The sequence below is a fragment of the Colletotrichum chrysophilum genome (assembly GCF_026319265.1).
Source record: "Colletotrichum chrysophilum strain AFK26 chromosome Unknown scaffold_119, whole genome shotgun sequence".
NCBI classification, from domain to species: domain Eukaryota; kingdom Fungi; phylum Ascomycota; class Sordariomycetes; order Glomerellales; family Glomerellaceae; genus Colletotrichum; species Colletotrichum chrysophilum.
Genome location: NW_026517406.1, coordinates 52,134 through 70,150, shown reverse-complemented (window position 1 = coordinate 70,150; position 18,017 = coordinate 52,134). Strand labels below are relative to the sequence as shown.

At 57.0% G+C, this 18,017-nt stretch overlaps 4 protein-coding genes across 4 annotated transcripts; 2 read left to right on the top strand and 2 right to left on the bottom strand.

Moving 5' to 3' along the window:
* Positions 1 to 1,908: 1,908 nt before the first annotated feature.
* Positions 1,909 to 5,375, top strand: COL26b_010727 (uncharacterized protein; the record flags this gene model as incomplete). Its single annotated transcript, XM_053183416.1, has 2 exons — positions 1,909 to 1,950; positions 1,980 to 5,375. The coding sequence occupies 2 exons, from the start codon at positions 1,909 to 1,911 to the stop codon at positions 5,373 to 5,375; spliced, it is 3,438 nt and encodes a 1,145-aa protein (XP_053032635.1).
* A 1,377-nt stretch (positions 5,376 to 6,752) lies between these two features.
* COL26b_010726 (uncharacterized protein) lies at positions 6,753 to 7,644 on the bottom strand (the record flags this gene model as incomplete). Its single annotated transcript, XM_053183415.1, has 4 exons — positions 6,753 to 6,994; positions 7,081 to 7,356; positions 7,433 to 7,547; positions 7,633 to 7,644. 4 exons carry the CDS (start codon positions 7,642 to 7,644, stop codon positions 6,753 to 6,755), a joined length of 645 nt encoding a protein of 214 aa, XP_053032634.1.
* A 7,459-nt stretch (positions 7,645 to 15,103) lies between these two features.
* On the bottom strand, positions 15,104 to 16,526 carry COL26b_010725 (uncharacterized protein; the record flags this gene model as incomplete). The annotated part of the gene is made up of 5 exons (XM_053183414.1): positions 15,104 to 15,221; positions 15,318 to 15,534; positions 15,590 to 15,882; positions 16,002 to 16,096; positions 16,338 to 16,526. The coding sequence occupies 5 exons, from the start codon at positions 16,524 to 16,526 to the stop codon at positions 15,104 to 15,106; spliced, it is 912 nt and encodes a 303-aa protein (XP_053032633.1).
* A 772-nt stretch (positions 16,527 to 17,298) lies between these two features.
* COL26b_010724 (uncharacterized protein) lies at positions 17,299 to 17,994 on the top strand (the record flags this gene model as incomplete). Its single annotated transcript, XM_053183413.1, has 4 exons — positions 17,299 to 17,301; positions 17,403 to 17,505; positions 17,601 to 17,734; positions 17,803 to 17,994. The coding sequence occupies 4 exons, from the start codon at positions 17,299 to 17,301 to the stop codon at positions 17,992 to 17,994; spliced, it is 432 nt and encodes a 143-aa protein (XP_053032632.1).
* Between the last annotated feature and the right edge of the window lie 23 nt (positions 17,995 to 18,017).

Sequence of the window (18,017 nt, the reverse complement as noted above, 5' to 3'; positions counted from 1 at the left end):
GTGGCGACCAAGCCCTGCTTCTTCGTGATATTGAGGCAGGGCATGGCGGGGAGGTGGATTCTGCGCGCTCTCTCGAAATCAGGCAGAGATAGTAATGTTTTGATTTTGAGTAGCGGCATGAATCAGCATCTGCGTCTTCTTTTACTCAAAGATGTACTATTTCATCACAAAAGGGTCCCGCTACGTCATCAGCATGGTTAAGATGGTATCAGTAAAGGCTGAAGCAGGTTGGCAAACGCTTCAAATCATGTTTATCGAATCTGGATTCTTTTTTACCTCGCGAACATTTACATCTTTTTACAGTCCCCATACTCATTTCACTTCCTATACCCTGTGACGATTTCCCGTCTCATAGACATCTAGAAGTTCTGATTCGTTACAACTGCACCAAAAATCATGAGTATGAACGGTGCCGCTGCAGCATAGCTCGCGACCCTAACCCCACCCTAGATATCAGATTTGGCTACTGACCATGTAACAACGAACGCGGTGCTAGTGATGAACACCAAAATCGACAACGCGATGCTTATCGTCTTGCAATGCCATGACTTCTCAAATAGACGCCCCATCCGAGCCCAGGTTATCCGGGTCGGCGGAGAGAGGAGTGTGCATCTTCATGGGGACGCAGTGGATTACCAGCCTCTGGAGGCGTAAACGTTCGTCTGTGTGCTGCGGAAGTTGTCCTTGGTTCCGGGACAGGTCCACGCAGCATGGCTTTCAAATGCCGGAGAAGCTTCGGCTGAAGACCCGAGAAGTCATCGTAAAGTCTTTTGCCACATTTATGTTTCTGTTGGCATTGGTTGATTTCAATTGGAAGATGGCGATCTTTTACGCACACAAGTCTAGTGAATTATCTCGGCTCCAGACGGTATGGGAGACTCCTAGAGGAGGCTCAGTCAGTTTGGCGGAGCCCTTCGGCATACATCCTTCGTTCATGGTGTTACACATCATCCTCTCGGATGTCCTTGCCCAACCTGACCAACGCACCTCTCACTGAGGTTCTCATCTGTCCAACTCCAACACTTTCTATCTCGATCTCAGCAGTGAATACCTGAATCACATAGGCGTTTTTGAGATTAACCATACATACAAATAAAGCTGGGCTGGATCGTCGCACGATTTTCATGAACATAGCCGCCGTTAGTAGCATCAAAGCCATCACTTTACCGTCCAAGTCTCGAAGCCGATTCATCCCAGCGATGAAGGCATTTCAATGGCAGAATCAAAACGAATGAAAGGCTCCTTGAGCCCGACTACACAGGGAGCCTCCGAATGCTTTCCTTGATCCGTATCCGTCGAGGTGAGTTGGCGACAATAGGCACAATCAACATTGACTGACAAAGGTGCCATAGCCCGTGCTTTGTCCTAATTCGGGCCTCCATGTCAAGGCCTGAGAACCAAGAACGGGTGTATGCTACAAGGGAGCGCAATAATGTTCCTTGCCTTTGTCCAGTACCAGCATCGTGACGACGAAACCTTGCCCATGACTGCACAGAGGATGTAGATAAAATGACTTGAGGGGGCCGTCATACGTTGGCAACCTTTTCCGTGAGTTTGCCATAGGCCGTTTACCAGTTCTCTTTTCCTTCGTCACAAATATTGCCTTACGTTGAAAACGCATTCTTAAAGACTTGTGAAGAAACACTGATAGTCAACCGCCCAGAGCGCGCGACATGTCCCGTCGAGTCCCAGACACCATCACCCTTCCCACTTGGGAACGGGACCCAACACCGCCGAGCCCAGACAGCTCTCCAGAAGTGCAGGTCCAGCCTCCGCGTCAACCAGATCCGCCACAGCCACAGCATGAGAACAACTACAACAGCGATCCGTGGGCTGTAGATGGAGGCCCGCCGCGCCCGCACGCTTGGAACCCGCCGGCGAACTCACCCCCGCAAAACCAACATCAAAATGCCTATCCGGATCCGTATCAAGCACAGCCTGCGAACCCCGGTTATTATGATGCTCCGTACGGTTATCAGCCGGCGGATCCAGGCCAGCAGGCTTATGTCGAACCGGGAGCTACGCTCAACCCGGGTGCTGGGAGCGACTTTGGCAACCTGCAACAGGTCCTGCAAGATGCGAACACGAACTACCCCCTCGCTGGCCTGGATACGTTTCATCCTGGGATGTATCAGCAACAGGTTCAACAGCAGCAGCAGCAGCAGCAACAAATCCAAGGACAACAGATCCAAGGGCAGCAGATACAGGGGCAACAGCAACATAACCAACAACTCAACAACCCAGCACAGCAGCAACAGCAACAGCAACAGCAACAACAATCGCAACAAGGACAACAATACAACAAATCATGTAGAAACTGCCTACGCCTCAAGAAAAGCTGCAGCGGCAGCATTCCCTGCACAAGATGCTTCAAACTCAAGAGAAACTGCATCTTCGACCCAAAATACTCCAAATTCCAGCGCAAACGCATGCTGGAGGACATCGCCAACGGCCAAGACCCCCAAGACGACGACGACGACGAAACAGAAGACGAAGACGGCCCTCCAGCCCCCAAGCGCGCAAGAAAACAGATGGGTCCAGACGCAAACGCCGTCTTCGTCCAGGCCCTCCAGCGCATCCGCCCGCAGCTCTCAAACCCGGACAACGGCTACTGCGACCACTGCCTCGCGGGCAACAACGAGGGCCGCGACTGCGACGCCAACCACGCCGAGCAGATGGAGTGCTCGCAGTGCACGCGCTTCCGCAACCTCGGCGACCCGAACCACGTGTGCCGCGTGCGCGGCGGCGAGTACTGGCAGCGCCGCTTCGAGAACTCGCGCCCGACGTACCCGACAAACCTGCCCGAGGCGAGCAGCTGCGTCGGCTGCAAGGAGCGCCGCAACGCGGGCTTCACCAAGCCGACGTACTGTGACATCGACCCCGCCGTTAAGATCGGGTGCACGCAGTGCCGGAACGAGGGCCGCCTGTGCGAGGTGTACAACGAGCGCCGCGCGGACGGCGACGCGAACGCGCCGCCGGTGCAGCCGTGGGAGCAGATGTGGAACCGCCCGATGCCGTATGACGGGGAGCTGGTCGCCGGGCGGAGGCCGTGGTGGCGGCATACCTGCGGGGAGTGCGTGGCCGAGCTGTCGAAGAAGAGGAGCTGGACGCCGTGCTCGTGGACGAACGATGTGCGGCTGGGCGAGTATAAGTGCCTGACGTGCGTGGAGAAGAACCGGCCGTGTCTCGACCCGTGGACGAGGCGCGAGTATACCAATCCGTACCAGTGGCCCGGCCCGGGCAACGATTTACTCTTGGCCACCGGGGGGACCGTCCGCCGCATCGGGGATAAGAGATGCACCAATTGCAAAGTCACCCAGTACACCTGCGGTGGGATGGAAGGCCAGCCGGACCTGGCGTGCACAAAGTGTACGTCGTGGGGCCTCACCTGCATCGTCGAGCGGGACGGCAAGGAGGTCACCCTGCCGCACCCCGACCGCAAGGCCATCGGCTGGCGGCGGACCACGACCGACAAAGGGCACGTCTTCCACGCCTGCACGGAGTGCCGCCACTTCAACCGGAACTGCGACCGCAAGAGGCCCTGCGACAGCTGCGTCAGCGCCGGGTCAAACTGCGACTTTCTCGCGCCCGGCACCAGCGGCGGCCGCGTGCCCCGCGACGCGGTGATGGGCGGCGACTCGGCGGATTACTACATGGCGCTCGGGTACGGGCCGCAGGGGGTGCACTCGGCCCGATGGGGCACGCGGCCGGATGCGCTTGTGGGGCCGAACCGGCCGAGCTGGATTGTGCAGGAACCGCCGCCGGGGCCGCCTCCCCGGCGACAGGAGGCGATGTATCCGGGAATGGGGGTGATCTCGCTACAGCCTACCCCGGCGCCAGTACCGGCACCGGTGGCCGCGCCACCAAGGCAGTTTGGGGAGGAGGCGGCTCCGGTGAGAAGAAATCCGATGCGGTCGGCCAAGAACAAGCCCCCGGCTGCGCAACCGCAAAAGCCGCCGAAGAAGGTACGCACCAAAGCCCCAAAGAAAGCGCAGCCTCAAGCTGCCTCGCCTGAGGCGGCGAGTTCCTTCCTCGAGGGGGATACGACGCTGGTCAACACGCCGGAGCCAGGCAACAACAAGTTCTTTGGCGATAACAACGCCGCGTTCGAGGCCATCAATAACGGCGAACTATTCGAAGACTGGCTCGGAGACCACGCCGATCAAATCTCCCTCGCCTTCAAGTCTCCGTCGCAGCCTCAGGTCATGCCCCCCTTCGAAGGGCCCCCGCAGAACCTGGAGCAGATCAAGCAGATCGTCGGACAAGATCTGGTCATGACCGACGCGGACGCCGCGGCGGTCGCCGACGCCGTGATTGACCCCGAGCTGCAGAATATAAGCAGCCAAGCCGTCGCGGACGACAAATACCAGGGCATCATCAGACAACACGTCTATCAAGCAATGACCACCTTCATGCAAGACAACCGCTTCATGCCCGTCGAGCTCAGGAACATAAAGCCGCCCGAGTACACGACGGACCTCCCCGCCACCGCGCTCGTTCCGCCCCCGGCGCGGATTCTCCTGCAACTCGAAGACGCACCCGCCAGCGCCGAGGAAGCCAACCGCATCCCCCACGCCCGCCGGCCCAAGAACGAGTGGGACAACCACGTCTTCAACAACCTCCTGCAGTGGAAGCGGCCCGTCTGGAACGCGCTCGCCTCCATTCCCGACGCGGCCAAGCAGCTCGTCACCGTGGACACCCGCAACCGCACCTGCGAGGAGTTCAACATGCAGCCGGTCACGGGCAACGTCTGCGGCGCCGCCGTGGCCAACAATGCCGCCTGCGAGAGCCTCGAGCACATGCCCGCGCGCCCGGCGCCGTACATGGTCTGCGACGGGTGCGACCTCAAGACCCGGCGCAGCCTGTTCATGGGCACGCAGCCGCTCAACCGGGCCGAGTTCCTGCGGATGCGCGCGTACGCATGCCGCGAGTGTTCGGACCGCGAGAAGCAGACGGCGGACTTTGGCGTGATCGGCAAGCCGGAGCACCCGGTCACGGGGTGCATGTGCGCCGAGAAGCTGATCGGCCGGCGCGTGTGCATGCACCACCGGTTCCGCATGGCGCGCGAGATGATGGTGCACACCATGTTCACGTCCGAGTGGGCGCTGACCAACTTCGGGCCCGACGCGTGCTTATTCTGCAAGCGCGGGGACGACGGGCACAAGGCCGCCAAGACGGTCGACGACTTTATGAACCAGAGCCTGGTGTATCTGTGCCTCAACTGCCAGGGTGTCGTCGTCGAGCCGTGGACCTCCGAGTTGAGGGATGGGATTGAGACCATGCTTGGGAACATCGAGCCGATGACGATGGCCAAGCAGGTTTGGAGGCCTGAGGGCGTGGACGTGGCACTGTTAACACAAGCCATGATCGGGTAGGCGGACTGCGGTGTGCTTGCGGGTTAGATTTCCCGACGGACCTGTATATGGAAGGAGCATGGCGACAGGTTGACTCTGGGCGGAATAGACGCCGTTGGTGTGTCTGGGTCAGGATTGGATAGGAAGGGGGGTTTCCCACGGATAGACTTATTTTTTCCTGCGTTTTTGTTAGTGATACCACCATGGCGGTGAGTGATGAGACTGGAGGCTTGCATTTGTGTTTCGGATGATGGTGTTGGAAAAAGAAAGCAATCCTCGTTTTTTTCTGACAATTTCCTGGGCTTGTGGTTGGTGTCTCGTCGTGTTTTGCAGGCGGAAGACGGCCGTTGAGATTTACTCGCATGAGGTTGGCTGCATTAGCTAATGAGGCTGGGCTGCGCAGGTGTGTGAGTGGTTGAAACTGACATCGGAGTTGTTGAGAGGCAGGCTGAGAGCCACTTCAACGACCTCGAACAGGGTTATAGGTCTTGACCTCACTTATATCCATCTTCATTACCGTCCTTCACTCTATGGTCTTTGAGATGGCTGCGAGCATTCACCTGTTGTGATAGTATGAGATGGGAGCTGTCGCTCTACGCCTCAGCACTCAATCTTGACAAACAACACCAATGCTATTAAAGACGGTATTCTAATATCACAAGACTTCTTACTCGCATCAGGGCGTACACCATAGCAGCTATGCCGTCTCGTCAACATCACATGAACTTCAAAGCAGACGGAATCTCTGGCTCAACTAACGACAAGGGAATTTGTATGACTTGACCACTGACTCTGACCTCGAAAACCTCGCGGTGTCTCGGAAGAAAGAAGAAATTACAGGTATGAAAAGAGAAAAAAAAAAGGAGTACCGATATAAAGAAGAGACAGAGACAAGCCGATGTTTGGTCTCAAATAGCCCTCCCAGTGCGTAAAGAATCTCGAGTCCGCCCCTCGTGAGGTCTTGCGGCCAACAATTTCCGGGCCGACGAACCAACATGTCCGTTACCCTATTTTTGCCCTCCATGGCTCCTGATGAGGCCTCGCCAGAGGACCGTCATCTCCCCACGCCATCATCGTACAACCCAGGTGACACGGTCATGTCCATGAAGTTGCCCTTGAAAGAAACGCGTTCCAAAACAGCGCAGCAAGTCAGAACCCGACTCCCCGTCCGATGCAGCACAAACAAGTTTTTGATCATTGAATCCCGCGTCAACATGTCTTCTCGAGCCCGACTCTCCTGGGCCAGCTTGGACCGCCCGAGAGTCCAGACGGAGAAACCGTGCGTTCAGCATTTGCCAGCATCCACCGGCCAGTCAAGGTCCAGGTATTTTCACGTCCGTGGCCGCTCAGTTCGCCACTACCCCTCCCGCTCTCTGTCCGCAGTCGTGAGAAAACCGCTCACATTATTACGCACTTGGAGCAGCATCCTGCTTCTTGCTCGCCGCCCTCGACGTCCATGGGCTTCGGTGGGCCGTTGATGCCCGAGGCGCCGCCGCTGCCGGTCGAGTAGCCTTGCATCTCGCGGTTGTATCTTCGGATCTCGCGAACAATGTCGTAGAAAGCCTTGTCGACGTTGATGCGGGACTTGGCGGATGTCTCGATGAACTTGCAGCCGAAAGACTTGGCGAGAGCCTCTCCCTCTGTTGTGATGGTCAGTTGCCGATCGATGTAAAATTGGGATGAAAAGAATGCAGCGACGCGGCGCAGCAGCAAATGAAAATCGTACCTTGTCGTGTGACTTCTCTCTCGCCCTCCAAATCGCACTTGTTGCCGACGACGACCATGGGGAAGTAGTCCTTGTCCTTCACTCTCAGGATCTGTTGCTGGAATGTGGTGATTTCCTCGAAGCTCTGTCGCGACGTGATGGAGTAGACCAGCAGGAAACCCTCGCCCGTCCTCATGTACTGCTCTCGCATAGCAGAGTACTCCTCCTGACCGGCGGTATCGAGAACATCGAGAAGAGCGACCTCCTCGTCGATGACGCACTGCTTGCGGTAGGAATCTGCAATGAGGGTGGCGATGTTAGCACGCGATTGATTCGCGGTCGCGTATGGGGCTGAGAGCGACGAGCGACGCACCTTCGATTGTCGGGTCATATTCGTCGACGAAATGACTCTGGATCAATTGAATGGTCAAGCAGGATTTACCGACACCACCGCCGCCGACGACGACCAGCTTGTACTCCCTCAAGAACTGCGAGCAAGGGCGATGGGGTTAGCGAGCGATCTCCGGGGCGAGAGAAGGGAGGCGACGGGGCGCGACGACGAGGACGACTCACCTTGGAGGCCATTGTGATGTGTGATTGTTAATGAGGATGTCGGAGATGACGACTTGGTATCCTCGCGGCGTTTGTTGATGGCTTGAAGCGAAGATGTTTAGGCGACGCTGGAGTCCGGATGGCAAGTCAGGAGGAGCCAGGCGGATTGGGGAAAGGACCAGATGGCGATCGATTTGGCAACTGGACTCTTTGACGGATGGTCTCTTTCTTTCTGTTCGGTCCTCAGACGGGTTTGCAGCGAGCGAAACGACGGGTGGGAATCTGGGACGGCACAGGCCGGATTGCGAAGTTTAAAAGTGAAACGACGAGGTTCGATGGCAGGAATCCGGGACTGACAGCAGACAGTCTTTCGAGAAGGAGAACGAGAGAATGGGGTGGTGTTTCGTTGCTAAGGGGGGCTTTTTGGCAAAATGTGGAGATGGGGGGAACGGGTCGGTCCAGTGTCTGGTCGGTCCAGTGAGAGAGCAGAGAGGAGAGAGAGCGAGCGAGGGCGATAGGTGAGGTACCTTACCTAAGGTATCGCACTAAGCGGGAAGTGTGGCTACCCAGGGCAGCCCCCTCCACTGCACTCCACTGCCAGGTGCAGCTCACCACTCTAAGAGCTGCTAGGTGCTAGGTGCTAGGTAGATACCGGGGTACCTGCTCCTTCCACCCTGCCTGCCCTGCGAGTGCTCGCTGCTGCTGCTGCTGCTGCTCCTGCACCTGCAAGCTGCTGCACGGCGGAAATCGCAGTGTTCTGGGGCCTCTTTCCCTACCTAGCCACCTACCTCGCGGCAGCCAGCGGGTACCTTCCCAAAAGCCTTGACCTAGGTGACTTCCGCTGCCCAGCTTCCTTGCTTTTTAGGCCCTCCCACTAAGGTAGGAATGATGATGTACCTTGCCTTAGATCGTCAGGTGGGCAGGTACTTCCATCATTCCATGTCCCGACCCCAGCATCCGTCCGTCCAAAGCCTCTCTCTCCCTCTCTGCGTCGTCCACTCCCTCCTCTCCTCTCTCGTCCTGTCTCTCGCTCGTCGCTCTCTCTTTTCCTCACCTTGTCCAGAAACGGTTCCCTGTCCGTCTCGCTCTCGATACAGTACGGTACCGTCTTGAGACACTGGGCTCCTCTCAGTCGGCAGGTTTCTATGCCCCCCCTCCTCTTCCCATGAGACCTCATGAGACGAGACGGCAGACCCAATGCGCGCGGCTTCTGCCACACCAAGCGCTGCTTCGCTCGCTGCACCTTACCCAGGCACACTGACTTCCTATTAGTCGCTGTCTCGCCCCTCAAGTCAGACTGGGTAGATGCTGTTGGTCGGCACGCCCTCGTCGTTTAGCGCTGAGGCTATGATTTGACGGCTACAATTGCAGACGGTCCAGGCACGCTCGAGGCGCACACCCACCACGCACACTCGCACATAACCATGGATACCACATGTGCAGTGCAGCAACAGCTCTCCTCTCACCACTCGCTGCTGTCGAGGTAGGATACACCAAGCTATGGGTACATACCTGACGGATATGTGACAATCGATAGGCATCTGAAGGGTGGAAGCGCTATTGCGACCATGGCGCCAACAATAATGCCCAATTGACTGAGAGCTTGCATGGGCCGAGCTCCGAAGAGGGAGGATTCAGGATTGGGAAAGGGGGGGCTGGCCACGGATGCTGGCATGGGAATGAATGTGAATGGAACATTGGAGATGCGAGATTGGGGGTTGAATTGCCAGTCACTACCGAATGCAACCGCGTGTCGCCATGCTGATGAATGGCCTGCCATTTCCAGATGAATCAGAGTGAGAGGGCCACCAGAAGAATTGGACGATTTGCTGTAGGTACGGGTACCGAGATGGCTCGAGTGGAAAATGGCATTTGACGACCGGGGATGAAAAAAAAAAATAAAGAGCAAAAAAATAAAGGGACTTTCCTGGGCAAGTTTGTCGCGGCGGGCTTCTCGTGCAGTAGCGTCGGCAGGAACAGGGGGGGACTGGAACCATAAAAAGAGGCCCGGCGCAGACGCCTGCAGACTAGACTCTCACTCAGCGGCGAAAGAGCGAGGGGGTCCAAGACTTCAAGGGGGGCGCGCAACGTGAGTTGTGTGAGTGGGTGACTGCGGTTCGCGCAACTCGAATTGGGAGATGCAAGTGAGAGAGGTGAGAGATGGGGCATCCCAAGGCGCGTGGTGATGGACCAAAGACAGGGTCAAGTGCGATACGTACCGATCTGGCAGGGGCCCAAGACTCAATGAACTGCAGCGGCAATTCCAAAATCGGGACAGGGGGCGGAGAGGTGGGGGTATGCGCTTATCAGACAGATGCCTACTGCGGTATCCGTACACAGTATTACCTTACGAAGGTATGCCCCAAGTAGCGTCGCTAGTATGCATCTAACAGCTGTTGAAATCGATAATGCAGCCTGCCGTCTCTTCACCCAGATCGCGATGCATGGAAAAAAGAGACAGAAGCACCTCATCCTCAATGATGCAACAGACACTGTCTCCTGCGGGTGACAACGTGGCGCGACAGGGACTGGACTACGCACTCGGGTCCGCCCCCAATTCTTCAGTCATCTCATACTATGTATATGTCCCCCGTCACCGCGACACGACAGTAGTTGCAGCAGTACGGATTCCAAAAAGACATATCGCATCCAGTCGTCCTACAGCCCCACCTTCGCTGATTGCTTTAATAACACGCGAGGTGAGGTGAGGTGACCTTCCTCGGTTTCTGCGTCCGTTCATCTCACTCTACTGGTGACAGAGAGCGCTCCTCATTACCGCCTTTTCTTGCCCTCGTCTGGGGTGCTCCTTCGCTTCGACTTTACCCAGCGGCCTAAGTGCCACCTGGAGGAATGGAGGCGGCAGAGACGAAAGGAAGAAGTGCAACCTGATACGGCTCTCGTGCGACCTGCACGCACTCGCCCACCGAATCACCCATGCCGGAGCCGTCTCGTCATGGTCAGCATCCGTCTTCCAGAGACACCCTGCAATACCACACACAAAGAGCAGCTGCCATCAACTCTCTACCATTTGGAGGTGCTGACCACTGCGGAGTACGGATATAATGAGGAAACATTCATCCAGGGCTCAAGGGCTTCCCGACCCATCCACTCTCCCGTGCCTTGTCGATTGGCGATGGTCTGGGGCGGGAGGTCAGGGGCATGGCCGTATGTAGCTAAAGGGGCACCTGCCTTATCCCCGGGCAACTTGGGTGTGGATACCTCAAAGAAGAGCCTTCCCTGCCATGTCTTCCTTCCCTGTCTTTTCTTCCTGCAGCAGCCAGGAGACGAGAGCTCTGACCAAACGTGCTTTCCATTTTCAAGCTGGCACTGTGCGTACAGTGTGTCACAGTGTGTCGCGACTTCTCACGTCGTCTCGCCCGGGATCACTGATGCAACTTCTCTCCCGCTGACCGCGGATCAACACCACGAACAATGATCCAAAACCACAATGCTTGACACCAGTTCAGGGGCAGCCCAGGCCAGACCTCCATCTCTTGCGGTGGTGGTGGTGGTGGTATCGCCGGCTACATCGATCGAACCCTCCCGAGGCAAGCGGCAAAATACCAAGTAAGGTATTGGTGGCTAACTTTACTTTGCACACGAACATGAGCCAAGTTCTGGAAGCACAATCAAGGCTCGACTTTCCCAGGTTCGCCCCAACATCGTCCAAATTCGCCTCGCCGGCCCCTTGGCCATCCTGGAAATCTCGTCAAAACCCCCCTCGCCGTCGCCAACATCTCGAACCTTGTCCGCTGTCTCTCAATGCGTAAAGAGCCTTGGGAGCCCCCAACAAGCTTCAACCGCTCCCTGCTCCTCGTCCCCGGTACCTGCGCCAGTCGTTGCTTGCTTCCACTCGAATCGCCACCACCTGGACTACGGATCCATCTGCTTGCATCTGCTGCTTGCCCTCCTTCTCAATCTCGCACCCTCACCTCACCACTTGAGCCGCCCTCTGCATTCCCCACGCCCACGTGGATGTCCGTTGTGCGGCTGACAACCGCGACAAGGTTCGTCACTCTCGTGTTGCCCACACGGCTTGCGCTACGAATATTACACGATCCCGCCCAGGGCTGGGATGCCGTCTTACCGATCTCGTATGTCAACTGGTGGCGATCGTGTTTGCCCAGCCCGCCTGTGAAGCCAGCCTCATTCCAGTCATTCCTGGCCTGTCATCCCGAACCGGCCCCTCGTCAGAGACCGACAAAGACGGCTTCGTGCCGACGGCCTGCTTCAAGCCCTCGAGCCGCACCCGGCAATGTGACAAAGGAACTTCCACGACGTGCCACGGCTGCAAAGATGCAAGGGACGACGCGTTGGAACGCTCAACACGCTCGCCGACTCTTCCGCATCGCGTGCCACAGCCCATCTGAAGTTGCCTTGTGTCGATGCAGGACGGCGACGCGGACGGAAATGCAGTGCAACTATTTGATATGCTGAGCGTTGTCACGTCGCGAACGACTGCCCGTCGTGAATGAGATTACTGTGCTGCCTCGGGCAGTAGAGCGAATGCGGCCACTCGAGCAACACTCGCGAGGCTTGGATCTGCTCAGCCATCGCCCCTGACTGCACCGCAGCATCAACACGGCCGCATGCGGTCGAACCGGCAGAAGGGAGAAGAACGAAGCTCGTGCAAAGAGGACAACCCTCCTGCATCGGAGGCCACTAGCTGTTGTTCCAGGCTCCTGGCTTCTACCATGCTGATACCAATCCACGCCATGCGGCGACCATGTCCATCACCAGAAACACCAGTCTTTGATTTGATATCAAAGCCGATGTTGAAATTCGATACCGGAGTCGGCTTACAACGCCGGACCTACCTGCCCACCTTCGGATACCGTACGCAGCCCCACACCACACGGTACGGCGGCGGTGATCTACACTTCGCATATGATGCTCTCGGTGCCCGATGCCTGTCATCGACGGGGTAAATAACTGCAGCCATTCAACTTCCTCCAAGCTGCTGCAGTTGATTAGCGAGCCATTCAAGCTGCCCGTTTCAACGGCGCGACAGAGCATGGGCTGCTGCACCCCATACAACAGAAGTGCTGGGCAGCTTCTGTCATAATTCCTAATGACACAGAGGTCGAGCGTGCGTCTGCTCAAAGCCGCATAGAAGCAATGGCGCGGCGCGTTGGAGCGTGCATGGATTGTCAACGTCAGTCTGGTAAACCTTCGCCGCAACAAAACCTCAAACTCCAGACCGGAACTGTGTAGCCTTCAATGACATCCCTGCGGCCATCCATCCGGATATCGGCCATTTTCGCCTCGCCCTGACATCTCAACTTTGCTGTGCTTGGCTGCCAGAACGCCTTGACTGCGCTGCGACTCTCGTCAGACAGCCGCCAGCCACGCCTCGTGAGCCGTCAGATCTTACAAGCCGTCGTCCATGCGCCGCCCGAAGGACGTCCAGTTCGGTGCGCGCTTGCTTTCAGACCATCGAGCTCTGTGATCCACCATTCATCACGATGGCGTTGTTGACTTGTGAAGAGTCAACAACCCAAAGCCAAAGCGCCGGAGTCCATGGTCCATGGCGCTTTACACGCGTACGGCTGCTTTTCCATTACTAGCCATCACAGCCGGTAAGATAGCGCAGATCACGACCTCGAGCCCGTCGACCAGCATTCGCGTCGATCTCTCAAAAAGCTGCGCTCAGGTCTCTTCCTTTCGCCCTCTCAATAACTTTCCCATGCCATGCCTTTAAGTGGAGTTACTAGGGGCAATCTCAGGCCATGGAACTCTCGGCAGCCATCTGGGGATGACTGTGTAATGTACACCTGAACAACGCTGCAGGTCACCACAAGCATGGGCCGCTCGCCATATTAACAACCCTCTATCTGTCGCCAGCCGCGCTCCACGAAGGATTATCTAATGAAACAAATGTCTTTGAACGAGCGTTGGCCCACAATCTCTTCGTTTCACAGGATCCTTTAGACATTTGACAACATTTTGGCCTGGACAACACTGTCGGTGCCCCGGATTCGGGCGTCGGCACTAACACGAAGAACGACCTAGCGCACTTTTCGAGACGACAGGGCCTGCTGAGATTGCGTTGGCTTCTAGAAGGCTTGACTCTAAGATCAAGCCCCAAGACGGTCAAGGCCGCGACGGATTATCAGGAGCACTGCCATGTTGATAAGCCCGATGGACAGGAGGCGTCCAGAGCTGCCACGCCGTCCTTTCGTCCGCTCCAAGACCGTCGCACAAGCATCGGCCTGGCCACGAACCGTGCTTCATCTTTGGCTCCTGTGGTGCCCGGACGGAACCATGGGAAAACGACCTCATGGTTGCGGTAACGCACAGTGCGACAAGGGCTGGAAGAGATGAGATGCCCGATAGCCAAACAGACGGACAGCCAATCCATGTCTTTGGAGGTGACAATGCAACGACTGGGTTGTATTCGCAGTCTGGCCTCTGTGGAGCATGCACTGACCTCCCATCACGTCTTCACATTCGGCTGACTCGATGCAACAGGCATAGCGTGGCCGAAGCGGTTGCCAGAAGTCTCAAGAGGTTTCCTCCCGTGCGAGAGAGCAAGCCGTCGATAAGGATCCGCAAGAAGCGGCCCCATCTTGCCGTCACGCGACGGAGCCACAGCCAAACGTTGACGAGCGTTCGTCCAAGACCTCAAAGATAGCACCGGTCCTAACCCACACTCATCTCCCGCCGAAACGGAGCCAGTCTCCAATCGGTAGGTAGCCGGGACGCATATCTCGCTCTTCGTGCATCATCTTATTGGCGATTTACGGTGAGCGCGGTCAGCGGCTGCAGCAAACTCGGGTTTTCTAGAAGCCCTGGAGGAATCATTTCGAGTCAAACCCCTGACTTTGCTGCAGCATCGCAGCCTGCAGCCGGCGCGTGGCAACAACGGTGCGGCCACGACGGCGACGCGTCCGGCAAGGGTCCTGCGCGTCAGCATGCAGCGTTACGGATACGCACGCTTGTCATGGGCGTCATGGAGATCGCTTCCTCCATACGAAGAGCAGCGCTGGATGGCGCGTCTGCCTTGGATTGTGGGTTAGAATTACGGGATCAATCGCCTGCGACGTCGAGTCAGTCTGTGCGAATTATCGTCTCCGGCTGCCGTCAAAAGATCTGCGATAAAGTCCACGTCTTTCTCCACATTGACCGAAATTGACTGCCAGGTTCGGCGAGGACCGTCCCCACGTGCGGTCTCTGCGCCTTCCCAGGTTGGCCGGGACGACTCGGGCGTTGTTGCGGCAGCCTACACCAAAATACGGCGACTAGCCTGAGTCTAGAGACCGAAGAGGCCGGCATCGACTCATCCAGACGGTTGGCCAGCAGCGGACTATTGAGACTCTCGTGGAACGGAAAACAGCCTCATCCATGGTTGAGCAGAATTACGACCACATAATTGAGATGACAAGGTTGCAGCCGGAAATCCCGACAAGGACATGTAATTGCCGCATCTCGACACCACGTTCTTCGGATCGTGGGGGTCACTATCTAAATGATTGGGGGCTGGCTGCTGGAATTACTCGAGAGGCTTGCCTGCTTTGGCGGCTGAATCATCCTCGCCCTCCACATACACACGCTTGCCGTTGACACCCGCGACAACCTCATCCACGATGCTCTCGATGTAAGCCTGGTCCCTGCGAAGCAATTAGCATTTGTTTATCACGATCTGGGCGGGGCCTCGAGGGATGAGATTGAGCTAGTTCGATGCCGCCCGGGCAATGTCAGCTTACCTTCCGACCAAGGTTACGGTGCCGTTCTGCTCCCACCGAGGATAGCTGCCGACTTTGACGCCCTTCGGCTCCACCTTTGCGGCAAGCTGGGTCAGGTAACCGGCGACGGCGCTCTCCGGGAGCGGGGTGGAGATGAGCACACGGCAAAGACCCTTGCCATCCGGATCCGTAAGCCGGGGGACGATGCCGGGCTTCAGACCGTCCAGGAGCTTCTCAACTACGGACGTGTTAGTCAGCCGCACTTTTCAAAATGACCACGCGCTATGTCTTACAGAGCCGTGGGACTCCGGGCAGAATATGGATGTTGCCGTTGACAACGTTGACGGGAACCCAGAGGTCCTCGTGAGGGAAAAGAAACTGCTTGCTGGCGTCACGCTTCTCATCAGTGGGCAGGATGACCATGCGCAACTTGGCCTGCAGGGCGGGGGAGTCAACATTCCAGTCAAAGTCGGGCTGGTTGGGGTGCGGCTTAGAGAGCTTCTTCATGCGCTCAAAGGCACCCTGGTTGAGGACCAGAGGCAGGTCGAAAGCCTTGGCTATTGACTGGTAGGTGATGTCGTCGTGCCTGCCACTGATGAGCGATGTTCAAGGTTTGCCCTTGGGTAACCTACGTTGGGCCAATGCCGCCACTATGATGTTTTGTCAGCTATTGATAGCTTGAAGGCTTCACTTTGGAATGCAAACCTGGTGACGACGAAGTCGTAGCGGTCACTCATCCGCCGAACAGCCTCGACGATCTCACTCTCGTCGTCCTCAATGACTTCAACTCTTTTCAAGTTCTGTCCCCAATCAACATCAATCTAGCCTTTGGGGTTCCGGAAGTCAACATACTATGCCGAGGTTGAAACACCACTTGGCCATGTAGGCCGAGTTGGTCTAGCCAATGGGTTAATACGGCTCAAGCCTTTCTGCCGATCCCACGGCGCTGGGCCGCACTCACATCAACCGTCTACGGATGCAATCACAATATCAGTCACCATGGTCAGACGTAGCATTGAGCGGGTTTTGTTGCTCTCTAACCTTTCCACCAAGGACTTCATCGCCGATGATCAGACACGCCGCGGTGTGGATGGTGCGGGTGTTTCGCTCGTCGGCTGAGACCATGATTCTACGGGCAAGACCGGATACCGGAACGAAAGGCTTGACGGGCTTTGCGATTGTGTAGGCCGAGGGGAGATGGCGAGATAGCTGGGAGAGGCGGGAGAACATGGAGTTCTCTGTCTTGTTGTCAGTTGATGTAGAGGGGAGGGAAAAAAGAAGTGGTCCAGGTTACAGTGAGCGAGAATGAGTTGGGATATGCAACTGGCTGCTGTTAGCTGCACCTCACACTCAAGCTGACTGGCTGAGCTGCTGCTACGTTATTGCGTCTTTTGGGGGGGAGGCTGGCAAAGGTTGATGGATTCGCACGAATCAAATTCTCAGACGAAGCGGATACGCAGGAGTGAGAAGGAGAAAGGAGACGGTAATTGGATTGCATCGAATCGCGAGCTTCGTAGGAAAAGCGCGGGAATGCCGCTCTTCGGAGGTGCGCTGGGAGAATGTCGGCGTCACTGACATGGTGCGAGCTCCACGCTGCTGCTGCGGGTTGAGTGCGGTCACAGGTGGGTGAGGTCACAGGTGGGGCGACCCTCTCTCACAGCTCGGTGCTGGTGCTGTGCCCGCTGCTAAAGTTGCTGAGAATGGCGGGGCGCGGGCTGGTCTCAACTGTCGCCCAAAGGAGGGCGGGGGAGGGGAGACGTGGTCGAGGGAGGGGTGGCTTGACTTTTCAATCTGACGTTCTTAGTGTTGCGGCTCGTACCAAGCACCGGACCTTGGACCCTGAACACCATTTGTCAACAACGCCTTCACGACGAGCGGCACGACTCTGTTAATCAATTTCACTTTTCGCTAGCTGTCCAGCTGTAGTCCCGCTAGACACTTTGTCGCATTCCTCGAGCAATCCCGAATACATCTCCATCACCCCGCTCCGAAACTAAAGGCCATGGTGCGCAAGCTTCCCTTTCCCCCGCTCCCCGCCATCGGCCGTGTGCCGCCAGTCTCATCCGAATCCCCGCTGACCGTTGCTGTCTTCCGTGCACCATGTAGGCGTCCGAGTCGAGGCTGTATACCTTCTCGCAGGAGACCAAGGACCACCTGCGCAAGTTCCGTCTGGGAACCTCGCGGTCGAATGACCCGCAAGCTGTCATCTGTATGTACGTCTCTGTTGCTGGTCCGAAATTGGACGCAGGCCTTTGCGATGGGAAGTGGTTTGGCTAACGACGGTGGCAACCTCTTTCTCCCCAGACTACATTGACAAGAACACGCACGAGATCAAGCAGGATGACGACAAGGTGGTGTACAAGAGCCTCGAGGAGATTGGCGACGACCTGCCGGACCACAGTCCGAGATTCGTGTTGCTGAGCTACCCTCTCACACTGGTACGTTGCTCCCTGGCATGCATGGCGCACGGAAAGGAGACGACGAGGCTAATATGCGGTGTACACAGCCCTCCGGCCGCCTGTCGGTGCCGTACGTCCTGATCTACTACCTCCCCATCACCTGCAACAATGAGATCCGCATGCTCTACGCCGGCGCCAAGGAGCTGATGCGGAATACGAGCGAGGTCGGCCGCGTGATTGACATCCAAGAAGCCGAGGACCTGGAGGAGATACCGTCCAAGCTGGGGTCTGCTGCGTAGGCGGAGGAAGCATGAAGTGGAGG